Raw genomic sequence first — 12,512 nt, forward strand, 5'->3', positions numbered from 1 at the left:
ATTTATGGCTTGAGGTATCACCAGTGACCTCCTAAATGCTGTTTGATGCCAGGCTCTGATTGCCTAATACATAGTTTTTCATAACCACACAAGGTGTATTTCCATTTTACAGGAGAAAAATTGGGCTCAAAGATGAAAATCAGTTGTGTGAATAGCAAATTCTAGTTTTAGCCACTAATTGAAGCCTAAAGCAAGTCATTTAACCAGTTTTTAACCCTGACTGGGCCTTGGGAGTATACTTTGAAGTCTGTAAACAAACTTAATACCATCTCTAGGCTGTAACCTGCTGTGCAGCTTAGGCCCTTGGCCTTGGCCTTGTCATTTGTAGACTCTACAGGTGATTCTGATTTGCATCATGGATTGAGACTTCCTGAGTTAGCACTTTAGCATCTTGATGTGTTTGTATCTGTTCCTGGTCTTTTTTTTTTTTTTTTTTTTCTTTTTTTTTTCTTTCGAGACAGGGTTTCTCTGTGTAGCCCTGGCTTGCCTGGAACTCACTTTGTAGACCAGGCTGGCCTCAAACTCAGAAATTCACCTGCTTCTGCCTCCCAAGTGCAAGGATTAAAGGCGTGCGCTACCACTGCCTGTCTGTTCGTGGTCTTAAGTCAGCTTTTTTGAATAAATTATTTCTTCTGTTGATTTTTAAGAATTATGGTGTCAAAAAAAAAAAAAAAAGAATTATGGTGTCTCGAAGTTGAAGCTCTGACAGGTGTGCAGATGTGAGTTTAGTTTTAGTGATCTACCTGCCCTGGAGCACCAATCTTTAGTTTGTTAGCAAAGGTGCTATTCTAGTTGTTGTGATAAATCCCTGACAGAATCAGCTGGAGGAAGAGGAAAGGTTGGTCACAGTTTGAGGCAGGGAAGTTAAATGGTGGTAGGAACTTGAGGCAGCTGGTCACATTGCATCTACAAGTAAGAAACGGGGAGGTTAATGCTAGTGCTCAGCTCATTTGCTCATTTTTATCCAGTCTGGGGCCTCAGCCTACAGAGTGGCACCACCCACACTCAGTACATTTTCTGGGTTCTGTTAAACTTACAGCAGCATCCTCATGTTGCTGCCCAGAAGTGTGTTTCCATGGTGATTCTCAATCTCATCAAGTTGACAATGAAGTTTAGCCATTGCAGGTATCAGTTGTCTTGCTTGCGTGCTGCGCAGGAATCTGGGAAGATGGGCTGGCGCTTGTCTACCGTTTTCATACTTACACAGTAGTATGACTCATTCCATGGTCAGTGGTAGCTGCTAAGTCCACCCCCGCCTCACTGCTAACCGAGGATCAGAAAGTATAGTCAGACTTCATCACGAGGACTTTGGTAGATGGCACTCCACACTGAGAGTGGATGTGCCATTCTCTCAAGAGTGAGGACTCCTGAGGGAGACTCTTGGTTTTCAGTTCAACCATGCTCTTCATCCTGCCCCTTCTCACCTCACCATGTAGTCCAGACTGACCTCCATCCTCCTGTCTCAGCCAGCAGAGTCTGGGATTAGTGTTTGCCACCACTCTGGGCTGCAATGCCCTCTGTTTTAGTTAGGGTTTCCATCGCTGTGAAGAGACACCACGACCAAGGCAACTCTTACAAGGACAACATTGAATTGGGGCTGGCTTACAGTTTCAGTGGTTCAGTCCATTATCATCCAGGCGGGAGGCATGGCAGTGTTCAGGCAGACATGATGCTGGAGGAGCCAAGAGTTCTGCATATTGATCCAAAGGCAGCCAGGTGGAGGTTGAGCATAGAGACCTCAAAGCCCATCCCACAGTAACACACTTCCTCTAACAAGGGCACACGTCCTATTAGTGTGACTTCCCATGGACCAAATGTATTGAAACTACCATAACTCCTTTTAGAACTTCACTGAGTATGAACTCAGAGGGGTAAGCATTTTTCATTATGACAATTTCATTATTATAGCAGTCAGAATTAAAAAGTGTAAGATATTTGTGTAGCTGAGGTGCTTTTTGAACACAGAGTGCCAGTTTATCTTGTGATCACTGTCTGTTGTGCTTGTGGTGCCCCTTGAGCAGGGGCACTGGATCCTGTCATCAAGCCACATTCAAGGAAGTTCCCATTAGGTGGTTGTCCAGGGACTCACAACTTGGGAGGCCCCAGCCAGCCTGCAGTTTCACTCCCTAGCTGCTAGGGGGTGCTGGCCACCCGCAGTTCTTACTCCAGCAGTTTTTTGTTAGTAGGCTCAAAACTTAAGTGTGTTTTATAAAGAGTCTGGGCAGTGTTGTGCATGCCTTTAATCCCAGCACTTGGGAGGCAGAGGCAGGCGGATTCCTGAGTTTGAGGCCAGCCTGGTCTACAAAGTGAGTTCCAGGACAGCCAGGGTTATACAGAGAAACCCTGTCTCAAAAAAACCCAAAAAACCAAAAAAGCCGAGAGAGAGAGAGAGAGAGAGAGAGAGAGAGAGTGTGTGTGTGTGTGTGTGTGTGTGTGTCAAATTTGGCTAGTAAATAAAAAATATTTTTCTATTTATTTTTTCTTAACATTGTTTCCCTTCTTGTGTTTTTATTTGTTATTGTGTTGTTTTGTTTGTGGTGGTGGGGATGGAACTTAGGCTCTAAGATTAGTTAGGCAGGCTCTTTACCATTCAGGCATCCCAACCCTCTTACGTCCTGCAGGTTTTAGTATTGGTGGGTTTTTAAAAATTTTTTTGTTTTTTAATGTAAGGTTGAGGTAAATGGTTGATTCTTTATTTTTAATTCATCCTACAAGATGGAAAACGCTCCAGGCATCATCTTCCTCCTCCTCTCCTCTTCTTCTTTCTCTTCTTCTTTAGAGGGGTGGGAGGCAGAATGGCACAGAGTTTTTCTGTGTAGCTCTGGTTGTCCTGGAACTCAGTTTGTAGAGCAGGCTGGCCTTGAACTCACAGGGAGCCTCCCAAGTGCTGGGATTTAAGGCGTGTGCCATCACTACCCAGCATAGTTTTCTTCTTAAAAGACTATGAATTAAATGCAGTTTTTACAGGTTATTTTGTTTGTAATAATAAGGTTCAAAAATAATTGTGTGACATTTCTGTGGATATGCAAGGCTGGGGACAGCTCTGCAATTGTAAATGCTTGTCACACAGCCCGAGGGCTGAAGTTGATCCCTGGGATCCTCATTGTAGAAGAGAAAAACCATCTCCTCAAAGTGGCCTCTGACCTCCACTCCAGAGTGTGGGCCTGTGAGAGAGAGAGAGAGAGAGAGAGAGAGAGAGAGAGAGACACACACACACATACACACAGAAGCTAATATGGTCATTAGGATAGAATATGGCTTTTATATGTTATTTAAATTTTTACAAGTGGTTGGCTCAAAGAACATACACTATTATTTGTAAAGTTATCTAAATAAACTACCCATTTAATATTTGTATTATTAATTAATATATCAAGTGATTTAAATGTTCTTGATTAGGATTGGTGATGGAGTTCAGTGGTAGTGTTAGCCTATGATGTTCAAGGCCCTGGGCTAGATCTCCAGAACTGTTTTGAAACATAACATAACAAAACAAAACAAAACACATATTAACTCACTTTTTTATTTTCATAATTATACATTTCATACTCAAATTGACAGAATTTTGACCTACAAACTTACGTTCCATCATGAATGTTTTATTTAAGTGAATGTGCCGGTATGAACTGTTAAATCGTCTAATTACACTTCTTGTCCATTCCAGTAGTGTCCTGTAGCCAGGTGTGGTGTGAACCACTCAGCTAGTTGAACGCTGAGCTGCAGCCTTTCACAGACCAGCGCTTTGGCCTGTCATGAGTATGGAGACCGGAAGTCAGCTTTGCCGGATCCTGCTTTTCTTGCTGATGGGACTGGAATGTTCCGTGTGGTCAGAATTGACCAGCAGCTGTAAAGGGTCAACTTGGTTAAGGGTTTCTCATGATTAGAAAGTTTCTCTTATTTCAAGTGGTGCCAACAACCTCTGCTCCTTTAAATCAAGTGGTCAGAAGAGGCTGCTCAGACATGGTCCTCTGAGCAGAAAGCGGAAGAGACACAGCCACAGGGTGTGGAGCAGGTCTAGGAGTAGAGAGAAGACAAGCTCTGTAGGCGTGGCTAGCATGCAGAGAGCCACTCAGTCGCCTCGTGGGAGGAGGCCGAGGTGAGGGTGCAGTACCTGGCTGCATGACATGGGTGCTGTAGGACTCTGATTCCCCAGGGGAGCCTGCTGATGTTAAGTGGGAGCCATCCTGGTCCGCCTGTTTTCAAGCTCCTGCACACTGCGGGCAGAGGAAGGGAGGCCGCTGTGCTTTTGTTTCCAAGAGGAAGATGGCGGGGGCTGTGCTTGGGTGTGCAGCAAAGGGGATACAGAATGAAAAGGTTTACAGAGAGACACATGGGGTTGCCAGGGGATCCCTAAGACAAAGCAGAAGAGCAGGTCTGAGAGCAGGGCCACCTGTGTGTTAGTGTGGCACTCATTCACCGAGATAACGCACGACTAAAGGAAATGCTGCCTGGCCCTGTAGGATGCAGAAGTGGTTCAAAGTCTCCAGAATGTACTTTTCTGTAGTATGTCATCTCCATAGCTGCATGAGGACGGGTCTCACGTGTCCACTGTGCCTGTGGTGCAGGCTTTCTGCAGGCTGAGTGAGGTGTCTAACAGGTGTCTTCCGCTTTGCACATGCAGTGAGTACTGCTTGTTTCTTTGATGGAGCACATAGAGGTTCTCCTCACACCTGTCCTGTCCATCTTAGTGCCTTAGGCTTGTATTCCCTAAATCTAAGTTAATGTTTCAGAGACTGTGAGTTAGCTCTCATGAGGGCTTTCTGGAACTGTGGCTACTGATCTCACACAGAACCCAAGGTTTATAGTCTTTGGGATTAAAAGTTAGACTTTTAAAAAAGTATATTTTAGAACCACAGAGAAAAAAATTGTTGCTAAAAATATTCTAATGTTCTTTAGAATAAAATTTCATCTTTGCTTTCTGTAAGACTTTTAGCAAGAGAAGGTGCCACAAACCATTGTTCACCAAAATGTCATTTACAATTTGAAAACAGGCTAAGAGCCTGTTGTCCTTACACTGCCTTGGTGGTGGAGTGGACACCATCTTGGTTTGCTGTTGCATTCTGTACTGCCTCTTTTGCTGCTGCCTACACAGAATACAGAATCCTGCTAACCTTACAGGATAAGTAAAACCGAACTTGGGACAGAATATTTGAAATTTGTGCATTACATTCTTCATTATTAGCTGGAAGAATCTGTTGTGACTTTTGGGCAGTAAGTGCAGGTATTAACCAGGTAAATGTGTTCTTCTGAAGGTGGCCCAAAGCTGTCTCTGAACCTGCTGTGGTGGAGCCCAGCTAGTCAGTGAGGAGTATAGCAACCTTTGCTAAGTGCTCTGCTCCACACCGCATCCTGTCACTGAGCAGAAATGGCTACGGTGATATTATCTTCATTTATGAGCTTAATTTAATTTTAAAGGAGATAAAATATTTCTATTTTTAGTTTTAAGCTTTTTAAAAAAGATTCATTTATATGTAAATGTGTGTGTTTGAGTGTATATCTGTTGACCAATTTCATGCAGTTGGCTCCAGAGTCTTGAAGAGGGCTTTGTGATCAAGAATAAAATATTTATTGGGTTTCCCTCTCTATAATGTAGACGTGTGTGCCCATCATGTGATAGCAGTATCGGGCATATGTAGGGATGGTTGTTGAAAGCACATAGTACTTCCCATAAGAAGCAGACACTTGGTCTTTTTAAAGTGAAGCTTTGAAACCTGTCACAGATGTGTTTAGTAACACTTTGGGAATGAGCTGCTTTCTCTATGTAAATATAAAGGTAAGGCGGTAGTTGCTCCACCTCCTAGCACTGAGTTTGGCCAGGTGTGTCTTAGTAGTCCTACTGTGCAACCACTTGCCTATTACCAGCAGGTTTTATGTATGCAGTAGATGTGTGCAATAGATTTTAGTGTATATTAAATCTGACATAGTCCCTCGCTCACTCCACTGTTGGACTGGTGCCCTGACCAGCTCTTCCCACTTGAGCCATTCATAGTGTCATGAGAGAGGAGCACGGGCAGCGGCAGCTCTTCTCCTTAGTGGGGCAGGATTGAAGCAGTGCTAGCCAGCAGCCAGGTGGACCCCGAAGCAGAGAGAACGACTCCCATGTCTGTCAGCAGCACAGGTCTGCCCAGCATAGGCTCTGATGAATAGGGTTCTCTGGCTTGTTTTCCTGCAGGTTTTTAGTTTTTGTGGTGTCACATAAGTCATTTAAAACACTGTCCATATTCCCATTTTGCAGTCTGGTAGTGGCCCTAATGAAGAGCTGTGCAAACCTTTAGCACACGTCCTGGAGCCCACACAGCAGAGTTGAGTGAGAGAATGGCCCAGTTAGCCAACATTGGGGAGCTGCTCTCCATGCTGGACTCCTCCACACTGGGTGTGCGGGATGACGTGACAGCCATCTTCAAGGAGTCCCTCAATTCTGGTGAGTAGAGAATTGTTCTCTCTTGACCTGGAGCTGTGTGAGTTGGGGCCTGAAGGCAAATGCTAGTTTTCATCTTTCTTTCTCTCTCTTTTGAGACCTTGTTTCATTATGCATTCCAAATTAGCCTGGAACTTGTAAAACCCTCCTGCCTCAGCCTTCCAAATGCTGGGACATCAGGTGGGTCCTTCATGCCAATCTTATTAAACTGCTAGGCCAGTGTTTTAGTTAGTTTAGTTAGGGTTTTCTTGCTGTGAACAGACACCATGACCAAGGCAAGTCTTATAAATGACAACATTAATTTGGGGCTGGCTTACAGGTTCAGAGGTTCAGCCCATTATCCTCAAGGCAGGAACATGGCAGCATCCAGTCAGGCATGGTGTTGGGTGAGCTGAGAGTTCTACATCTTCATTTGAAGGCAGCTAGCAGAATACTGGCTTCTAGGTAGCTAAAATGAGGGTATGATAGCCCACACCCACAGTGACACCTACTTCAACAGGGCCACACCTCCTAATAGTGCCACTCCCTGGGCTGAGCTGAGCATATACAGACCACAACATTCCACTCCCTGGCCCCCATAGGCTTTTTCAAACATGAGTCTGTGGGGGCCATACCTAAACACAGCATAATGCAAAATACATTTAGTCCAACTTCCAAAGCCCCCATAGTCTATAGCAGTCTCAACAATGTTACAAGTCCAAAGTTCAAAGTCTCTTCTGAGATCCATCCAATCACTTAACTGTAATTCCCAAAGCAAGACAGGAAACCGGCTGGGCAAACTGCAAACTCTGCATCCCCATGGCTGATGTCAAAGCAATCTTCAGATCTTCTCTTCTCTTCTCTTCTCTTCTCTTCTCTTCTCTTCTCTTCTCTTCTCTTCTCTTCTCTTCTCTTCTCTTCTCTTCTCTTCTCTTCGGTTTCGGAACTCACTCTGTAGACCAGGCTGGCCTCGAGTTCAGAAATCCGCCTGCCTCTGCCTCCCAAGTGCTGGTATTAAAGGTGTGCGCCACTACGCCCGGCTCCAACTCCTTTTTCATCTTTGTTGACTGCAACAGACTTCTTTCTCCATTGGTTCCATTCCCTGTTAGCAGCTTTCCTCAGCAGATAACCCATGGCTTTGGCATCTCAAATATCTTGGGGTCTCCAAGGCAACTTCAGTGTTACCACTTCTTGTTTCAGTGTCTGGGATACACACATGATCTGGGCTCCTTCAAAGAGCTGGTGTCACTTCTCCAGCTCTGCCCTCTGTAGCACTCTCAGCTCAGGTTGATCCACTCTACTGCTGCTGCTGTTCTTGATGATCATCCCATAGTACTGGCATCTCCAATACACTGGAGACTTCCGCTGCAACTAGGCATCACCAATAGCCTCTCATAGGTTCTCTTCATGGTGCCAAGCCTCAAATTCTTTGCATGACCTTGTCAGTCCTGGGCCATCAACTACTGAGGATGCACCTTCCCCAGTGGCCTCCCATGATCTCTCAGGACAAGTCTCAGCTGTTCTTCATGACCCCTTCATGCTTTATAAACCAGTACCACCTGGGTGACTCTTACACATTACCAAGTCCAGCCGCAGCAACCTTGTCTATCTCTGGAACACAGCTTCTTTGTGCTCTCAGAAAACAGTACCCAGAAGATTTCACCTCAGTGATGCTGGTCTCTTCTTAATCACCACTAGTTTCTTAGCTCCAGCTAACCAGCATCAATTGTCCCAGTAATCCTTTCTATTCTGGACTCTAAAGCCAGAGCCACATTGCTGAAGCTACCAAGTTCTGCTGCTTGCTAGGGCTGGAACATGGGCCCCTTGTTTTGTTACATTATCACCAGCTTTCTGTTTTCCAACTCCTTCACTGCCTAAGCTTGGCTGTCCTGGATCTTGCTCTATAGACTGACTTTGAACTCAGAGATCTTCATGCCTGTCTCCTAAGCACTGGGATTAAAGGTGTGGTCCACTAAGCCTCGATTTATGTGTTTCTTCACCTAGAAGTGCTCTAGGCTGGCCTTGAGCTCAGAGATCTGTTTGCCTTTGCCTCTTGGGATTAAAGGCTTGTACCATGCCTGGACCTAAATTTAGCTGGGTAAGATCTTACTCCAAGGTAACTACTCCCTTATTTAACAAAGTCTTCCATATTCCTACTAGGATTGCCCATTCCCCATTTAAAGGATTCCATGGCTTTGCAAATCCAACGTCCTAAAATTTACATTCTTCCAAATAAAAGCATGGTCATGCAATAACCCAGTCCCTGGTGCCAACTTCTGTCTTAGGTAGAGTTTTACTGCTATGAACAGACACCATGACCAAGACAACTCTTAACTCTTTTTTTTTTTTTTTTTGGTTTTAGAGACAGGGTTTTCTGCCTCCCAAGTGCTGGGATTAAAGGCTTACGCCACCACCGCCCGGCTTGATTTGTTTGTCAAGACAGGATTTCTCTGTGTATCCCTGGTTGTCTGGAACAGGCTAGTCTAGAACTCAGGAGATCCGCCTGCCTGAGTGCTGGGAGTAAAGGAGTGTAGCACCATGGCCTGGCTTTGTGCCCAGCTTTTCCCGTGCTCTAGGCATTTGATTGCAGGTCCTCACACTTGTGCAGCAAGCACTCTACCGCCTAGCCATCTAACTACGGTAACATTTCTCTTTAGGCCAATACGGTTGGAATTATCCGATTAGTCTAATGACTTGAAAAAGGGCAAAACCAGTGCTACGTGCCTTTGGTTAATGTAAAAAGATGTCTCCTGCCTTTTCTGACAGCCACTGAGGGAAAAGGAAGTAAGTTTGATGAGTCGCTCTTTTTGTTTAGAACGTGGGCCTATGCTTGTCAACACGTTGGTTGATTATTACCTGGAAACCAATTCTCAGCCGGTATTGCACATCCTGACCACCTTGCAGGAGCCACACGATAAGGTGAGTACTGGTGGGCTATCGTGGCCGTCTGTATATTCTCAGTCACTGGAGGGTGGCCCTGAGCCACAGCAGCTCATCCATAGTTAACCCACAGATGAGGAAAATCTGAAAATTTACAAAATAGCATCGATTTCAGAGGCTTTTTTACAGATCTTGCTCTTTAAAGAAATCTTATAATTCTAGCACTATAGTAGATTAATGACATTTGAAATAAAGATTTTAAACCTGTGCTTTGAGTAGGGGTTTTGAACGTACCAATAAAGAAAAAGCCCTGAGTGCAGCCAGCCAAGTCTTGCATTTGCAAATGAAGTTGCTTACTCTAGGATTGCATGCTTTTTACATCACCTGCAGTGGCCTTCTTTACTCTGGGCCAGATTGCAACACCACAATGGCTCGTTTTATATTTAAGGCTAGAGCATATATGCTAGGGTGTTACAGTAGTAAGGCCTTCCACAGCCTGCCCTGGGCTTATAACCTTGGGTTGTGTGTGTGCAAGGGTGGCGAGAGAAGCTGTAATCCCTCCTCTTACGGGATCCTTTTTCATAAATTGCAGCTGTTCTCTCAAGCCAAGTGAAGAAAGCTTTGTTCACTAATGTAGTTTTGAAATGTCGGATTGGGCCTATTGAGCCCTAGCCTTCATGGGGTGAGCATATCTCCAGCCCATCTTTTGGTGCTTGTGTTAAAAATAAAGGAAGACTTGAGGCCTTGGAGTTTAGTTGATTGGTTAACTTCAGACACTTCCAGGAAAATTTCTCTTGATGTTTTACATTTTCAGCACCTCTTGGACAAAATTAATGAGTATGTAGGCAAAGCTGCTACCCGTTTATCCATCCTCTCGCTGCTGGGGCATGTTGTGAGACTGCAGCCATCTTGGAAGCATAAGCTCTCTCAAGCACCTCTTCTGCCTTCTTTATTGAAATGTCTCAAGGTAGGATATTTGTAAGGTTTTGAAGGAAATACATTTGTAAATATTGTTTCTGAAAAGTGACTTTCTACAAGTTTACAGGAGTTAGTTCTTCCTTTCGACCATGTGGGTCTCACGTACAGAGCTCAGGCTGTCAGGCTTGGTAATGGGTGCCCCGATCCACTGAGCCTCCTCCCTTGCCTTGGAGTGATTTGTTTATTTATTTATATTTTATGTGTATGTGTGAGTCCTGACATGTATTCCTGGTTAAGTTGTATATTATTGTGGAACCAGGCTGACTTTCAATTTAAGGCAATCCTTTTGCTTTAGCCTCCGAGCTGTTAGAATTGCAGGTATCAGCCACCATGTTTGGCCTATATTAGTCCTTTAAAAATTAGTGAATTGGACTGGGGATGTGGCTCAGTATTAGAGCATGCAGAAGGCCCTGGGTTTGGTTCCCAGTACTAGTGAGATAATAAACTGGCTCTCAATGTGCAATGTTCTTTAATCAGTTAACAGAGAGTCAGCATCTTAGGGGTTAGCCAGATGGTTGGAGATAGTGGTGTCCTGTGCCCTGTGCCCTGTATTTTGCGTTCTGTGTCAGCTGTTTCTTCCACTGTCATCCAGGGACGGGGATAGGGATAGGGGTCTTTCTTGAGGCTTTGGGATTCAGGAGTTTCAAGCCAAATTAAACTATCTCTCAGATGAGATGGTAGAGCATGGGAAATAGTCCCCAGCCTCACCACAGTGTCAGCAGGGCTCAGTGCTTCGTTTTGCTAAGTCTATTTCAGTGCTGTCCCTCAAATTCTTAGGGATCAGGAAATGAGCACAAGAGGGTCTTGAGATCTGTGACCTCAGGATTTGGACCCTCGTCCAGTGCTGAGCCTGATGTCGCCCTTCCCTTCTGCAGATGGACACTGATGTTGTGGTCCTCACAACTGGTGTCTTGGTGTTGATCACCATGCTCCCGATGATCCCGCAGTCAGGGAAGCAGCACCTTCTCGACTTCTTTGACATCTTTGGCCGTCTCTCGTCATGGTGCCTGAAGAAACCAGGTATAACTCCAGTGTCCTCATCAGGTTTCTCAAGGGAATGCTTCCGTAGTGGTAGCAGCCATGTGTATGCGGGAAGGAAGGATATTTGGTATTCACTACATAGAAGAGAAAACGTGTGGGTGCACTCACTGCAGGGCACATAGGAAATGGGGCTGGTGAAGCGCATTCTTTATGCTGTTGGTCAGAAAGGATTGTCAGAGAAACTGGGAGACAAGATGTACACCTTCCTGAATCTCATTAGTAAAACTGAGTCACAGCCTCTAACTCTGGGTGCTGTACAGCTGAGCTTACAAAATGCTTGCGTCCTGTGCTCATGTTTACAGCCACAGTGTCACAACTTCCATTGTGAGAACCTATTGGTTGTGCGTGGAAGAGGAGGAAGAGACCACCTTTAGTGTTCTCATTAGGACACATATGTCCAATGCATGGGATTTTCCCGTGGTAGATCATAGCAGTAGGCAGTATAACCCCATCGGAGTGATTCAGAAGCTGTCAGCCCATGAACTGCAGGGTTTCTGGTAATCCTAGTATGACATACTCATATTAGAAGATGAGAGATGTGTGGTCTGACTGCTGCAGCTTTCTGCACAGAGGCCTTTGAGCATCAGCCTGGTTATGCCTTCTTGGGAGAAAGAAAACTCCTAGAGAACTGGGGTTTCCATAGGATCTTGATAAGGCCAGGAATGGAATTATCCAAGCAGTTTAAACTAATTTCTGCTTTTTAGTTATAAATCTGCATAGCTAAGATCTTATCTTGGTTTTAAAAGTTTCTTACATGCTCATTCTACAAACCCTTACAAGTATATTTTGTGCTTGTAATATTTTGTACTTGTAAATACTATGTGTAGCCTGGAGGAGAGGAAGAGCCCTTTTCTAAGACACATGCTGAACCTGGCACGAGATGTCACCCAGACTGTAGGGAGAGCGACTGCTCAGAGCAGCTCAGTGCTGGCAGAGCATTTGGAGTCTTTTTTGCAGGGATGCTTGGAGAGGAGAAGGAGGAAGGCAGAGATGAGCAAATGCCCTTTCAGGTCATGTGAAGCAGATTGAACAAGGGCGTATGGTATATATCCAAATGTACATCTTTTTTAATCCCAGCATTCAGGAGGCAGAGGCAGGCAGATTTCTGAGTTCGAGGCCAGCCTGGTCTACAAAGTGAGTTCCAGGACAGCCAGGGCCTACTCAGAGAAACAAACCCGGTCTCGAAAAAACCAAAAAAAAAAAAAAAAAAAAAAAA

At 44.8% G+C, this 12,512-nt stretch overlaps 1 protein-coding gene across 12 annotated transcripts in view; it reads left to right on the plus strand.

Moving 5' to 3' along the window:
* Tsc1 (TSC complex subunit 1) overlaps positions 1 to 12,512 on the plus strand; it is a 50,180-nt gene that overhangs the window by 11,377 nt on the left and 26,291 nt on the right. For all 12 annotated transcript variants that reach the window (XM_011239144.2, XM_006498221.4, XM_006498220.2 and 9 more), the window contains 4 exons: positions 6,236 to 6,421; positions 9,213 to 9,316; positions 10,092 to 10,244; positions 11,131 to 11,275. In XM_011239144.2, the coding sequence (XP_011237446.1) occupies positions 6,316 to 6,421; positions 9,213 to 9,316; positions 10,092 to 10,244; positions 11,131 to 11,275 (508 nt within the window). In that variant the 5' untranslated portion in view covers positions 6,236 to 6,315. The remainder of the gene's footprint in view (positions 1 to 6,235; positions 6,422 to 9,212; positions 9,317 to 10,091; positions 10,245 to 11,130; positions 11,276 to 12,512) is intronic.

The sequence above is a fragment of the Mus musculus genome, chromosome 2 (assembly GCF_000001635.26).
Source record: "Mus musculus strain C57BL/6J chromosome 2, GRCm38.p6 C57BL/6J".
NCBI classification, from domain to species: domain Eukaryota; kingdom Metazoa; phylum Chordata; class Mammalia; order Rodentia; family Muridae; genus Mus; species Mus musculus.